Raw genomic sequence first — 14214 nt, 5'->3', positions numbered from 1 at the left:
GCTTGAAAATTAATTTAGTCAACATATAATTATTATAATCTGAATAAATATTTCAGTAATTAATTGTGAAGCACTTAATCTAAAGCCACTTTTCATGAACTTGTAAATAATTGAGGAATTAGGTGATAAATGGAAACATTGATTGTCACACTTAATAAGTGATACTAATATAAAAAGGGTGTATAGAATACATTATAAAGAATTTTCTTGTATAATTTTAATAGACTTGTTACACATTTAAAACTAATAATAGTTTGTTAAAGAATTATATAATGTTATTAATTAATTCATAAGCATATATTTACATATGCCTGTTTGTGTTAAATTCGTTTTAGATATATTCATTTATATGAAAATCTAATTACCTACAAGATATTTAAACATAGCATTTTAATGTTTATTTTATGAATTATTATAATATTTAAGTCATAATAATTTTGTCAATAAAGAAAAACGTATTGTTAGGTAATTTTCTTGTTATTGTGTTGGCTACACTGATGCCTGACCAATTTTCCAATTGATTTTCCACCATTTTTCTACTCTTATCTCCGACCAAGTTATTTGAATCCTTCAGCCCTCTTAATGACGTAATGTTATTAAATTCTTAGTGACATTTGTAAATTATTTTTTTTGCTTACTCTGCTTAAAGGTTGTTGGTTTAGTGTTTACAATTCGATAGATTCGAATCGAATCAAACATGGCGTTGAAAGCTGTTGTTGGACAAAGTAAGGCCTTATTTTTAATTATACATAATATTACCTTTTTGTTTGTAGTTTTTTGTTTATTTCATACATATTATACTAACTAATTAATACTTTATTTTACAGAGATCATGAATGAGGTCATTAAACAGAAAGGTGTAAAAAAAGGGGCTGACAAAGGTATAGAATGGCGTGTAATGGTGGTGGACCAATTGGCAATGAGAATGATATCTGCCTGTTGTAAGATGCATGAAATATCAGCTGAAGGAATCACTAGTAAGTGTTAATTTTTCATTTTTATCAATATGTATATATATATATATTCAAATCACAAACACATTTTTGCTATGGTTTTAAAGTTGTTGAAGATTTACAAAAAAAACGAGAGCCTTTGGCTACATTGGAAGCCGTTTACTTGATTACTCCTAGTGAAAAGTCAGTTGCTGCTCTTATTAGAGATTTCTCCAGTCCAGGAAAATCTATGTACAAAGCTGCTCATGTTTACTTTACTGAGGGTAATATATTTTTAAGACATTTTGATAGCAATATTTGGGAATATTTGAAATTTTTAAAAACTTATTAATTAAATTGTCATTTTTTTTACATACAATTTTTAGTCATTTAAAGACAATGTTTTTAGATTTTATAATTAACTTTTTGTCCTAATTATTATATTTTCTCTGCACTATTGTAATTATAGCGTGTCCCGATGAGTTATTCAACAAGTTAAGTTTGTCCCCAGCCGCAAAATTCATTAAAACTTTAGTGGAAGTTAACATAGCTTTCATAGCATATGAACAACAGGTAACATTTTATGAAGACTGTTAACTGCTAAACTAATGGTGGAAGTTGATCTTTGATTATTACTTATAACTCTATAAGCTATACTATATTAACAAAAATATGTGTTGTTACTTGTAAACATTCTTATTCATTGATTTATATATTGGATCTATTTAATTTTTATATTTTGTGGAGGTATTTGCCTATTTTAAACTTTTTTATGTTTATGGTTTTGGTGTTATGTTAAATTCAAATCAGGCATATTTATAAATATATTGTTGGCTGTGAATTAAAATATGTTGAATGACTTGTATAAACACGGGTACACTAAAATCTAATCTTTGCTGTTAATAAACTATTTGTGTTTTGCTTTAACATACTAATCTGGTATTGTTTTATTGCTAATTTAAATGAAGTGTGTCAAGAAGAACTATTTAATGAACTTTGCAAATCGATTGCTGCCAAAAAAATTAAAACACTCAGAGAGATTAACATCGCTTTCCTGCCTTATGAGCGTCAGGTGTGTTTGCTTAATGTTTAACTATTTTTGCTTAGTTCTTCTCTTTTGGTGTCAGAAAACTTGTACATTATTACTTTGGATTAATATTTAATGTAATTTTTTTGTGTAAATTCTTAGGTGTTTTCATTAGATTCTCGTGAAACATTTCAATGTTATTATAATCCGTTACTAGTGAGTAGTCGTGTTCCTAATATGGAACGCATAGCAGAACAGATTGCCACTGTCTGTGCTACATTAGGAGAATATCCATCGGTACGATATAGAAGTGACTTTGAACGTAATGCTGAATTAGCACAGATTGTTCAGCAAAAATTAGATGCTTACAAAGCTGATGAACCAACAATGGGCGAAGGTCCCGAGAAAGCCCGTTCACAATTAATTATACTTGACAGAGGATTTGATTGTGTTTCTCCTGTTTTACATGAGCTCACATTCCAAGCTATGGCTTATGATCTTCTACCTATCGAAAATGATGTTTATAAGTAATATAATTCTTACATTATTATAATAATAAAATTATAAATAATATTTTTAATCCATTTTAGATATGAAGCCACTGCAGGAGCTGCTTTTAAAGAAGTATTGTTGGATGAAAATGATGAACTTTGGGTAGAGTTAAGACATCAACATATTGCTGTTGTATCTACGTAAGCTTACAAATTTAACTTGATCGCTTAATAATTATTAGTTTTGATTCATTTTGATTTTTTTTTTTTGTTTTAGGAATGTGACAAAAAATTTAAAGAAGTTCATAGACTCCAAGCGTATGTCAGCTGTTGGTGAGAGTAAATCTTCTATGCGAGATTTGTCAACAATGATTAAAAAAATGCCCCAGTACCAAAAAGAGTTGAGCAAATATTCTACTCATTTGCATTTGGCTGAAGATTGCATGAAATGCTATCAAGGTAATGTGGACAGACTTTGTAAAGTAGAACAAGACCTGGCTATGGGTACAGATGCTGAAGGTGAGAAGATCAAAGACCATATGAGATGCATTGTGCCTATACTATTGGATCAAAATACATCCAGTAATGATAAGATGAGGATAATTATATTGTATGTTTTGTCTAAAAATGGAATATCTGAAGAGAATCTTAACAAACTGGTACAACATGCTCAATTATCACCAGCTGATAAACAAGCTATTGTAAATTTGAATTTGCTGGGTATAAATACTATTGTGGACGTAAGTATTATTATTCGGTACTTATTCATTTTATATTATTTTTAGTTGAAATATGTAATTAAAATTACTTCTTTAGGGTAACAGAAAGAAGCAGTATCAAATACCACGTAAGGAACGTATTACTGAACAGACATACCAAATGTCACGCTGGACACCCGTGATCAAAGATTTAATGGAAGACTGTATTGAAGACAAATTGGATGCCAAACATTTTCCTTTTCTAGCTGGTAGAGCTGCTTCATCTGGATATCATGCACCAACTAGGTATGTATTTAAACTTTGGTATATTTTTTAAAAGTGTAGTACATTTTTTACAATATATGTCTTACGTTTTGACTTAATTATTTTGTAATTTAGCATATAAACTTCTCACAGTTAAATGTTTATTATTTTTAGTGCACGATATGGACACTGGCATAAAGATAAAGGTCAGCAGTTAATAAAGAATGTGCCCAGAGTAATAGTGTTTGTGATTGGAGGAGTAAGTTTTTCTGAAATCAGGTGTGCCTATGAAGTCACTAATAACTTCAAAAACTGGGAGGTTATAATAGGTAAGATTTTGTGTGATCATTATGTGATCTTATAATTATATATTTGTATATGTATTCATTTTTTTTTTTTTATATAAAGGCTCATCACACGTTCTAACTCCAGAAGACTTCCTTAACAACTTGTCTGCCTTAAGTCAATAAATCTGTCCAATTCTTCCGAGCATCACACAGTTATGTTTTTCCAAAGTATTACTTAATATAGCCTTATGAATCGTGATTTTTTAAATTTAGCCTAGAGTTAAATACTAATAAAAAAAAATCTAGTACTTGCGGGTTTTTAAGAACTTGTCAGTATTTTCATTGTTTAAAAATCTTTTTTCCTAATCATTTTTAAACTAGCTTTTTTAATGCAATTAATTCAGTTCTATTATCACCATAACGTATTATATCTATTTTGTAGTATAAGTTATTATTTGTTATTTATTTAAATTATTAATTTGAAATTTTATTTGTTAATAAGTTAGTCATTTGAATAACTTTCATCATTATTGTTATAATTATATTTTACATATTATAGTTTTAAAAAAGTTTAAAATATACATCATGTATGTTCTAGACATAATTATTTCTTTTAACGGACATTCCGCATTTATATAAAAATTAACTTATTATTATTACTGAACTTTATCACAATTTTAACCATTATATTATTAATGTAGACACTAGAATAATTTCTGTAACTTGGATTATTTCAAAACATTAATAGATTTATTTCATATTAATTTGATTTAATTTTGTTTTTACTAATTTTACTTCCAGCTTTTAACTAAAAATGTTTTTATTATTGTCAAAACTATTGGTTTTTTAGTACCTACTTATCGAGCTTGCAATGTGTATACACATATACATTCATAGCCTCAATAATATTTTAAAGAATTATAGATATTTATTATGTAATCTTTTATCATTACAATATATTAATGTATTATTACAATGGGTTCTCTTATTTATACCACTCATTAATGAAATTTGCATAAATGTTTTAGTAATATTATAATTCAGGTTCAAAATATTTTTTCTTATTAATTTAAATTGTATTTATTTTATTATGTTATTTCATACATTTATCTATCTATTTAATCTATTTAGTATTTGTTTATTATGTAGGTAAAACATTTTTCATATATATATGTTATAATTAAAATTTTAATTACAGATATTTAAATTCTTTAGAAAATTATTTTAATGTTAAATAATTTCAGATCTTGTACTAAGTAAAAATGTAATACGTAGAGTGTATACAATATGTATATTTCTCAAGTTTTAATACTTCTGAGTTAATCTATTTTCTATTTTATTTGATTTAATTATTTTACAATCGAATTAGAAAAACTAATTCATTTTTATTAAAATTGTATTAGGTATATTAAATTTAAATGTTTGAAATAATTTATACAATTACTAATTTGTTTACTTTAATTGATTCATATAAAACATAAAGTAATATCTTCATTTCTTAGTTCAAATTTAAAATATATGTATTTAACAGGATATAATTACTTACTTACTGCTATAACATAAAATTGATAAAAATTTTAAAATATTTGAATAGTCAAATCTATGATAATGTATGTACAATTTATAATTTAATAATGAGACGCAACTTAAATGTATATTTTAATTTTAGTTTATTTCTATTTAAAATAGTTTCAGATGATTTATAAGTAGTTAAATGTAGGTTATTAATAATATATTATGTGATATTAAATAGTTTGTTTTTATTGAAATTTAATATAAATTAATTAATTATAATAGATATTAATATATTGATTAAAAATGTCCTGATGTTAAATTCGTTCCATCTATTTTAATTATTAAATATATACTTAATATTTTAGTATCAACTGTCATTTAATATTTTATATACCAGGGCTCACCAAGTGATTCAAACAAATATTATCTAGCCCATAAACAAGACATTTTTTTTACTTCATTTGGACAAACATAAACATAGTATTATAAAGATACCAAATATTTTCTGAATTCAAAATCTAATCTAAAGTGACCTCCAAAAATATTGATGGTCCCTGGTACTTATATATTTAGATGTGTAATGTTTCAACAATTCCTAGTTAGCTAATTATTTAATTTGTTTACCTTTTTATGGTTCCTAAATTTTATTTAAAAATAAAGATAGAATATTAAAAAAAAAAATATATTGTGTTTAATTTTATGTTAATGTTTCAAATCAGACATATATATTGATTTAAATAAATTTAGAGTTGAATAATTGAATATAAACAAAATAAAATTGCCAAAGTGTTGGGTATTTGGTTCACATTGAAAAAAATGTTCAAATCATGTTAAATAACTAGGTAGTTTTTAAAAAGTATCATTCCATCTAAAACTTTTTATTTTTGTTCTTCTGAAAAATTTAAAATTTAATTTTATTAAATTTAACGAAAATTAATAGAGAAGTTGTATAATAGCAATTAGCATTGATAATAAATTCTATATGATAGTAATTATAATCGATGATACTAGGTTTAGAATGTACGATATATGTGTAGGTCACTAAATGTAGTGCATAGGCATATTTTATAATAATCATTAATTACGTACTATAATTTTTAATTTTATATTGTATATTATTGTTATTGATTAATTAAAAATTGTCAATACATAAGAACAATTTTTTTTTGAATGAGAAAAAAGAATTACTCATCAATTTAAATCGAAAATAAGTAAAAAATCTATTAATAGTTTCGATTCAAAAAGGAAAACATTTTGGAACTTACATAATAAAAATACTATTAAAAATATATTTTGAAATGTGAAGTGTTGTCGAAAATCGATACTACGTAAATACTTGAGTTTTCACAATACTATTTTTAATTTTTTTTGATTATTTTAAAAAGTACTTTGGCCTTTCAGTACATAATAACATTCATTTTGTCATATAAAAACACTTATTATTGTAATAATAGACATTTATTTTTAGTTTCACATTTTTAAATATTTTTAAGAAAATAAAAAATTCAACTATTATGTTTGTAATGGCATCGTTGATAGCCGGTAGTTGTCTTAACGTAAGATGTGCTGGTTGGTGGTAAATTCTACCGCAGGTACTTATTTGAAAGTCGTTAATTTTCTCGGGACAATATTATGATTTCCCGGAAGAGATGAAACACTCCAGAGTTGATGTTAAGTTTATCTGTATTTACTATTAGGTATCTATTAAAATATAGTTATTCAAAATTTATTACGATATTAAGTTCAAAGTCAAAGTTGTAGGTATTTACTAGAACAATGTAATTTATACGTACATATTGTACTTGACTTTTCTTAAATTTGTATGTTATTATTTTACACTTTAATAAAAATTAAATTAAATTGTTTATTTAATTTAACTAATGGTTTTTAATTTTATAAGTATTTTGACTATAATTATAGCATATATATATATAATATATTATACTTTTACGAAGTAGGAGTTAATTATAGTAGACTATAAGTAACTATTTTCAATTTGGCCACAATATGCCACTTTATAAAAAAAATAGTATTATAACTATATTATATAAATTAAAAAATTAATTATCACACAATAATATGGCCGTCACTAGTCAATATATATAATATGTTACCACTTACCAGGTACTAGTAACCAAATACTATAGAATCCATAATATTTGAATTTTTAATAGTTAACTAGTTAATATGTAACTATTGTAATATAAGTGCAAAAGGCCGAAAATAGCTTGAAAGTTTTTGATTCTGCGTCTCTGCGAAGGTGTGTACTATGCTGACAAAAAAATAAAATAAAAAGACACGTTGAACTCGATGAAGGGTCTATTATTATATTATTATTTGTCCCCTAAATTTGTGATAATTAATACAGGTGCATAGGTTTACAGTTATAATTATATTTTGACGTACTAGTATTAGTGTTATGGGTAAGTTTGGTTTGGCCGCAGGAAAGTATAAATAAATTATTTATTTGTTTCTACAATAAAATACACTCAGAAAAACAGATAAAACGATTTTTTTATTATCAATAAACAATATTACATTTCGTGGTACGGTGTTGTCGTATGTACAAGATTCACGACGGCGTCTGGACGTACGGGACGGTGTCGGCAAACGCCTGGAAAAAAAATGCAGCAATGAAATTCATTTTTCGCAATCACCGGTCGGCGTTTTTGACCAATCGTGAAAAGCGTCTGGAAACGTATTAAGACAAAAAGAAGAAAACAGTCATCATTTTTAACCGTAATTTGGCGCGTTATTTCAGTCGGTCGTATGTATCTACTGCTGTTTATAGTACTAGTATCTACTTATCAACTATTGATGTATATATTATTGATAGGTATTTATAATAATTTATAGTTAAATAATTATTTATAGGTATTTAACAATGTATTTTTCACTTTTTCGCACACATTATATCTTGAACGGAATTTGTTTCGCGCGATCGTTGAACTTTTACAACGAAGAGGATTTCGTTGTGTTTTGTTTGGGAAAACGTGCAAATTTCGACAACTCTGGTCGATCGTCATGACGAACGCACGGAAGTTCGACGAAACGAAAACGGCAAACGCGCAAAACGCACCTGTGTAATTTTGGTATAAGTAAGTGTTAATACAATATAGTGTAAGTCGTTAATGATAGGTAGGTAGCACGTGTGAGTAGGTGGTATTTTTTTCCTCGCAATAATATTACGTTCTACGCGAGGTATAGAACCGCAGCCAATGGTGTGGTGGTTGCATGCTCGCTTCCGGGATGTATACCGTACATATTATAATATGTATTCTTTATGTACCTATATGGCAGACGGAAAAAGGAAGACAACGGTGGCGTTGTCTTTCAGACCACTTGAACCGTCGTCCGTCAGCAGTGACGTAATCAGCTGTCAACGCACGACACGCACTTGCGTAGATAGGCAGTGGCGTATTTACAAACTTATTTTTTTAAAAATTTTTTTTTGAGGGGGGGTTATAATAGTGACAAGAGCGGATCGAGAAATTTTCCATGAGGAGAGCATATATACAGCAAAAAAAACCCACGATTTTTTCTAAGATCGCCACTATACTATACATTTTTTTTTGTATTTTTTGGGGAGTGGAAACCCCTAACCCCTCATAAATACGTCACTGTAGATAGGTATATATAAGTACACTTTGTAGTACGTAGGTGTTGAATAGATATATTATTATTATACTATTACGATTTACGACACTAAATAATATCATAATTTTATTATACATTATTATTAAGCGTCGTGAAGAAATGAAAACCGAAAACCGTTCTTTTATTTGCTGTTACTCGTATGTGTCTAAGAGCGCACTTAATGTGTATTTTTAAAAAACGTCGTGGCGGTGTGCAATACGGATAATATTGTTAGCACCCCGAGACAATCATAAATTTTGAAGCACCTGTTCAACATGACATTTCGTATTATTTCTGGGGAATCTGAGATTTTGTATACACTTAAACCTCTATATTATACCAAAACCGCTTGACATGCTCGAGAATTAACACATAGATTACATTTAGATAATACGTATTTTTTAATTGAATAAGTAATTTATAGTTCTTTCACCACCTTTATATTTTTACGATGATAATTCATAAATAAATAACAGTAATATTAGTTCAAATACAAAAGTATTATTTGGTTAAATACATTATGTAAAAATTAACTAATAATTATGTATAGAAACATGTTAAATTCGTATTTGCAAATAACGAACGTCAAACACCTCCCTAACTCTATAAAAAAAAAATTGTTGAGTTGTTATGTATTTTAAAATGAATATATTTTTGTAAATAACGAGTGGTTACCACTTTGTTGTACATTAGATATCGAATGGAACTTGTAATTGAGAAAATCACTTTAATGGTTTTCAATTTCCATTAAATTTGAATTCAATGGTAATCCATTATAAACGATTAAAAAGATTCTGAGCGAAAATTGTCTAAATTTTGATAATCATGTTTACAAATTAATTATTTTAATAATAATATTAGATAATAGATTTTCGTAAAAATTCCAGTTTTTATTATTATTTTATTTGTAATTTTAACCTTTTTAAAGTAAAAATTAGATTCAATTTTCTATCTAAAACTTTGAACTACTCTTAAAGTGAAAACTATAAAATTGTATCAACTACTTATCGTGTACACAGTTAATGGGCACAAAAAAAAAGTTACACATTATTGTGAAATTAATACATTCATCGTTCCGCTCAGAATTTAAAATTACAAGAACTTTAACATATTTACGTACTCATTATTTGTCGATTTTCATATACTATATAGGTAGGTCGTTATCGGTATTTATCGTGGTTATGCTATAATAACCAAGGATTTGGTTGTGTTTTTAGAAGTTAAGTACTGTATATTTGATCCAAATATTTTACGATATAATATTGAAGATCTATATTAAAGTAAAATACATTTTTTAATAAATTAGTGATAAAAAACAATTTAATTTGTTTTTTTAATTTGACATCTCCGAGAATATTAGCCATTCCCCTTCTTTAATACGACCGCCCTATCCATATGTTTATACTATATATATTTGTGGTCTGTGTACATTTCGCTGTTACGATTTGTGTTACACGCGTCCGTCTGTGATAGCTATATTTTCGGTTTAGAAGAAAAACAGAGGAAAATTAATGTTTAATGAATTAAAAGATAAGTATATATTATATACGTGTGCATAAAACCTATTACACTGAGGCCGAAAAAGTGGGTCGAGTATATAACATTATATTGTAGTGCGACAATATATGTGACGGTATATCGCGGTGGACAGGGGTTCTGAGATTCCCGCTCGAGCGAGCCATCTACACTGCTATACGATGACCTTATGCGCAGGTGTATTATACATCTCTGTTAAAATATTCATAAAGCTCATCAAACGCGCCACGTTTGGGTATTAATATGGTGGTATATATATATATATATATATATATATAACACATGCGGTTATGTATAAAAATATATAGGTATACACATCACGCGATCAATTACCGACACATGTAGTAGACACATATTATATACGTCATATATATATATAAAGGTATTAGGTGTATATACAGTGTTGTATATAGTGCATATTATATTATAATAAAATACATTGGACGCAGACGATATATGAGTGGCTATTGCGACGTTTTTTCTCCACGTCACCGATGACCACGCCACTACGTATACCACAGCACCACTTCTCTCGCAGAACGCTTTTTAAATTTTCTTTGCCTGCGACTTTTATACGAAGCCTTTTTGAACAGTTTATGTATGATGTCATACACGCATAAATATATATTGTGTTGTCGGACTTTTTATCTATCTCGTCCATAGGCGGTCCGTCAGAGCCATGCAATCAGAGGTTGTGCAATTATAATAATAATAATAAAAATACTGTAATCGTCGAGTAGCCGTAAATTCTATGCTCGGAGACGGTTAACGGTTGTTTGGGAAGTGAAATTATAAATACGACTACCCTTTTTTCGCTGTGTATAATATAGTCGTAATAGATCATGTCATAATCACTGTGTTTGTATACTACACACTCACACATATATTATACATGACACATAATGTGTGTTAATAAAATATGAAGTTGGTCACCGTATTATGATTTTATATTCAAAACGAAAGTAGACATTTTTTGCTGTGAAAATTGTCTCTTAAAAATTTATGTTTTATACTCTATTGCAGACTGCAGTCTACATATTTTAAATTGATTTTATGCATTCATTTTTGTTTCTCATTAGGACCATTGTTTATAGAGTTAAATAGTTGTTTTACCACGTATTTTGATTATTAGTTATCACTATGTATTATGTATAACAACATTTTATAAGTAAAACGGATTATTTTAAGTTTAAACATAAGGAATTAAAACATCAAACACGGCTAGTTGTTATTTATAGTAGACTTGTAGTAGGCGTTTTATACTTATAAGAAATTATTGAATAAATAAGATAATTTTGGATTTTTGAATAAAGTATATTAAAATGTATACTCGTATATATTATTTTTTCACAACTCAGAACAAAATAATAGACAATTATTTAGTCGTTTTTAAAATTATATTTTAATAATTATTAATTTGTTTTACTGTTGTACAAAATATTTTTCATTTTTATTGGTGACTTTTTAGACATTATTTCATTAGTGTTATATTGTCATAGTTTCATAATTATGTCGTAACAGTGAAATTTAAAATAACAGTTATATATATTATAGGTATGTAAGAATATTATAACTGTAAATTAAGTAAATAGTAGGCCACCATGCTTTCTATTTTCTCGTTTTTTTTTAAGATTATGTGTTAAAGTTTATCAGTTTTTGCATATAGCTTGTATATATGTTGAATAATCAACACTGAATAATGGAAAAAATTCATTTAAAAAATAAGCAAGTTAAATATTTGAAAATATAATATTAATTATAAATAAATACTTTATAATAAATGGTTAAATACAGGGTGTTAGAATGCTGTATACAGTATATCTGTATATTATAATACACTTGAGTCACAGATGTATAATAAATTTTTATTATTTCCACGAAATTATAAGTTTAAATAGTCGACAATCGTATGCGTGTATAATTATTAATAACGATTTTTTTTCAACATAATGCACACAATTTATTGATGTATATTTTTATTTTATAAATAATTTAATGTAATTAACAAAAACAATATCCGTCGATGAAGTATTTTCTCGCCTTGTAGTTAAAAAGTAGTTTGGAATACAAAATAAAAATACAGAAGATAGTTGGGCATGTAGACTCTGGTTTATAATCTATGAGAGTATCATTATGTGCCCCCTGTGCCGTACGTGGCTACGTTAGGTATTATAATTTCTAATAATATTTATCATATTAAAAATAAAATTATTCTGTTGTGCACTTATGCAATCTGTTATTTTTAAAGTTTCAGTGTAAATGATTGTGTATAATGATCCGTGACGGGAAGCGTTTTCAAACAGAAAACGATTTATAAAATATTATACGATTTTTTTAGCGCTGTTAAGTCAATATTTGAATTATTAAAACTTCAAAATTCGGTGAGATACTTAGATAGATATATATTTGTATGCTTTTATGTGCAGGCGAGGAATCTAATTATAAAAAAATTCAAGAAGATTTTTGTACTTAATGGCTATACACTAGTACACTACACAGTATTAATACACACTATCCACCGATAATACTAATAATAGATTTATAGATGTATTACCTGTATTATGGTTGTATGTATCAGCTCATTATGAAACATTCCCTATTCTCATATACTGCTGTGCGCGATGCCATACACCATCACGCGGTATAGTTTTAATCGTGTGCAACGCTAAAAAGTGTGCGAGAAGGTCGCGCCGCAGAATTAAGTGATCATAAGTATTTTAAAATTAGATGATCGTTGTGGCATACACGCTCGCACGCGTTGTTATATTAAACATAATAATAATAATAATTATTATTATCATAGTATTATATTGGAGTTAAATGACTCATAATCAAGACATAACAAAAATGACGAAAACAATTAATGTAACAAATATATCTAGGTGCGTAACCTGATTGTCACCAGAAATATAGAATATGAAAAAATCTATACTTTTAAAAATGTTTAATAATATGCACTAAATAATTTTTATCAAACTGTTTATAATGTGGTATCTATAAAACCATGTAATTTTGTGGCGACGACCCAATAAACATTTTTGATTTGAATCTATTTGTAATGATGCAATTGTTATTATTATGTTTTATTTAAGAAGGGTCGTTTTGACGTCGCAAACAAATTCGAGAGTCGGGTTAAGCAGTATCTTGTTTCAAAAAAAGAAATTGCACACTTTCTATACACATTAATCAAATTTATGTGGGGTCGTGGAGCAAAGTTATGATGCATTTTTTGAAAAAATTGAACGAATTTACTGTATACAATGCATATTATATGTATTATGTATTATATATTTTATCGTATGTTTATGTGTAAAAATGGACTTAGTTCTATTAAATTGTGTATCACTCTTCTGTTCTATAAATGACACCCTGTCTATTTGGAGGTGGCGAGTAGTGATAGCGTCATAGAGTATAGACGAACCTATATATCAAAGTCATTATATTATAATGATGTGACTACTAAACAACTAAATTTGGCGGCGGGACAGTTTTATATTTATTGTCTAAAGTTTTATTATTTTATATATATATCGGAGTCGGCCACTATAATCTGTCTTCTGCTGGGTCGCAGAAAAAAATATTTTACCGAATGCATCGGTAGTAGATTACTCAGTAAATTTAGTTTTTGTATAGGTTTATTAAGTATAACTACTAGGTAATACAATTAATAACGATTAATAAAATTTAGTCGAAAAGCAATGTCTTATTCGAATGTTGTTATTATTCATTATGATATATTTAAAATTATAGTTAATATAAATGTATATATCAAATAAAGACGTTATTTTCAGATGTCATTAGCGTTTATGTGTTTTCACTTTTTTTCAT

General features: G+C 27.1%; 1 protein-coding gene across 2 annotated transcripts; it reads left to right on the top strand.

The window, feature by feature from the left end:
- The first annotated feature begins 530 nt into the window (after window positions 1–530).
- LOC112594570 (protein ROP) lies at window positions 531–4140 on the top strand. Of its 2 annotated transcripts, none has more exons than XM_025339412.1 (10): window positions 531–725; window positions 828–977; window positions 1061–1216; window positions 1901–2004; window positions 2122–2486; window positions 2550–2651; window positions 2728–3190; window positions 3267–3454; window positions 3587–3741; window positions 3821–4140. In XM_025339412.1, exons 1-10 carry the CDS (start codon window positions 698–700, stop codon window positions 3880–3882), a joined length of 1773 nt encoding a protein of 590 aa, XP_025195197.1. In that variant the 5' UTR covers window positions 531–697; the 3' UTR covers window positions 3883–4140. The 2 variants fall into 2 exon arrangements, with proteins under 2 accessions (XP_025195197.1, XP_025195198.1); XM_025339413.1 differs by lacking the exon at window positions 1901–2004 and adding an exon at window positions 1402–1505.
- Window positions 4141–14214: the final 10074 nt, after the last annotated feature.

This window comes from Melanaphis sacchari, unplaced genomic scaffold (genome assembly GCF_002803265.2).
Source record: "Melanaphis sacchari strain LSU unplaced genomic scaffold, SCAv2.0 Contig23_pilon_pilon, whole genome shotgun sequence".
Lineage (NCBI taxonomy): Eukaryota > Metazoa > Arthropoda > Insecta > Hemiptera > Aphididae > Melanaphis > Melanaphis sacchari.
Note: the sequence above shows the minus strand (reverse complement) of the source record. Positions and strands in the feature narration are given on the sequence as shown.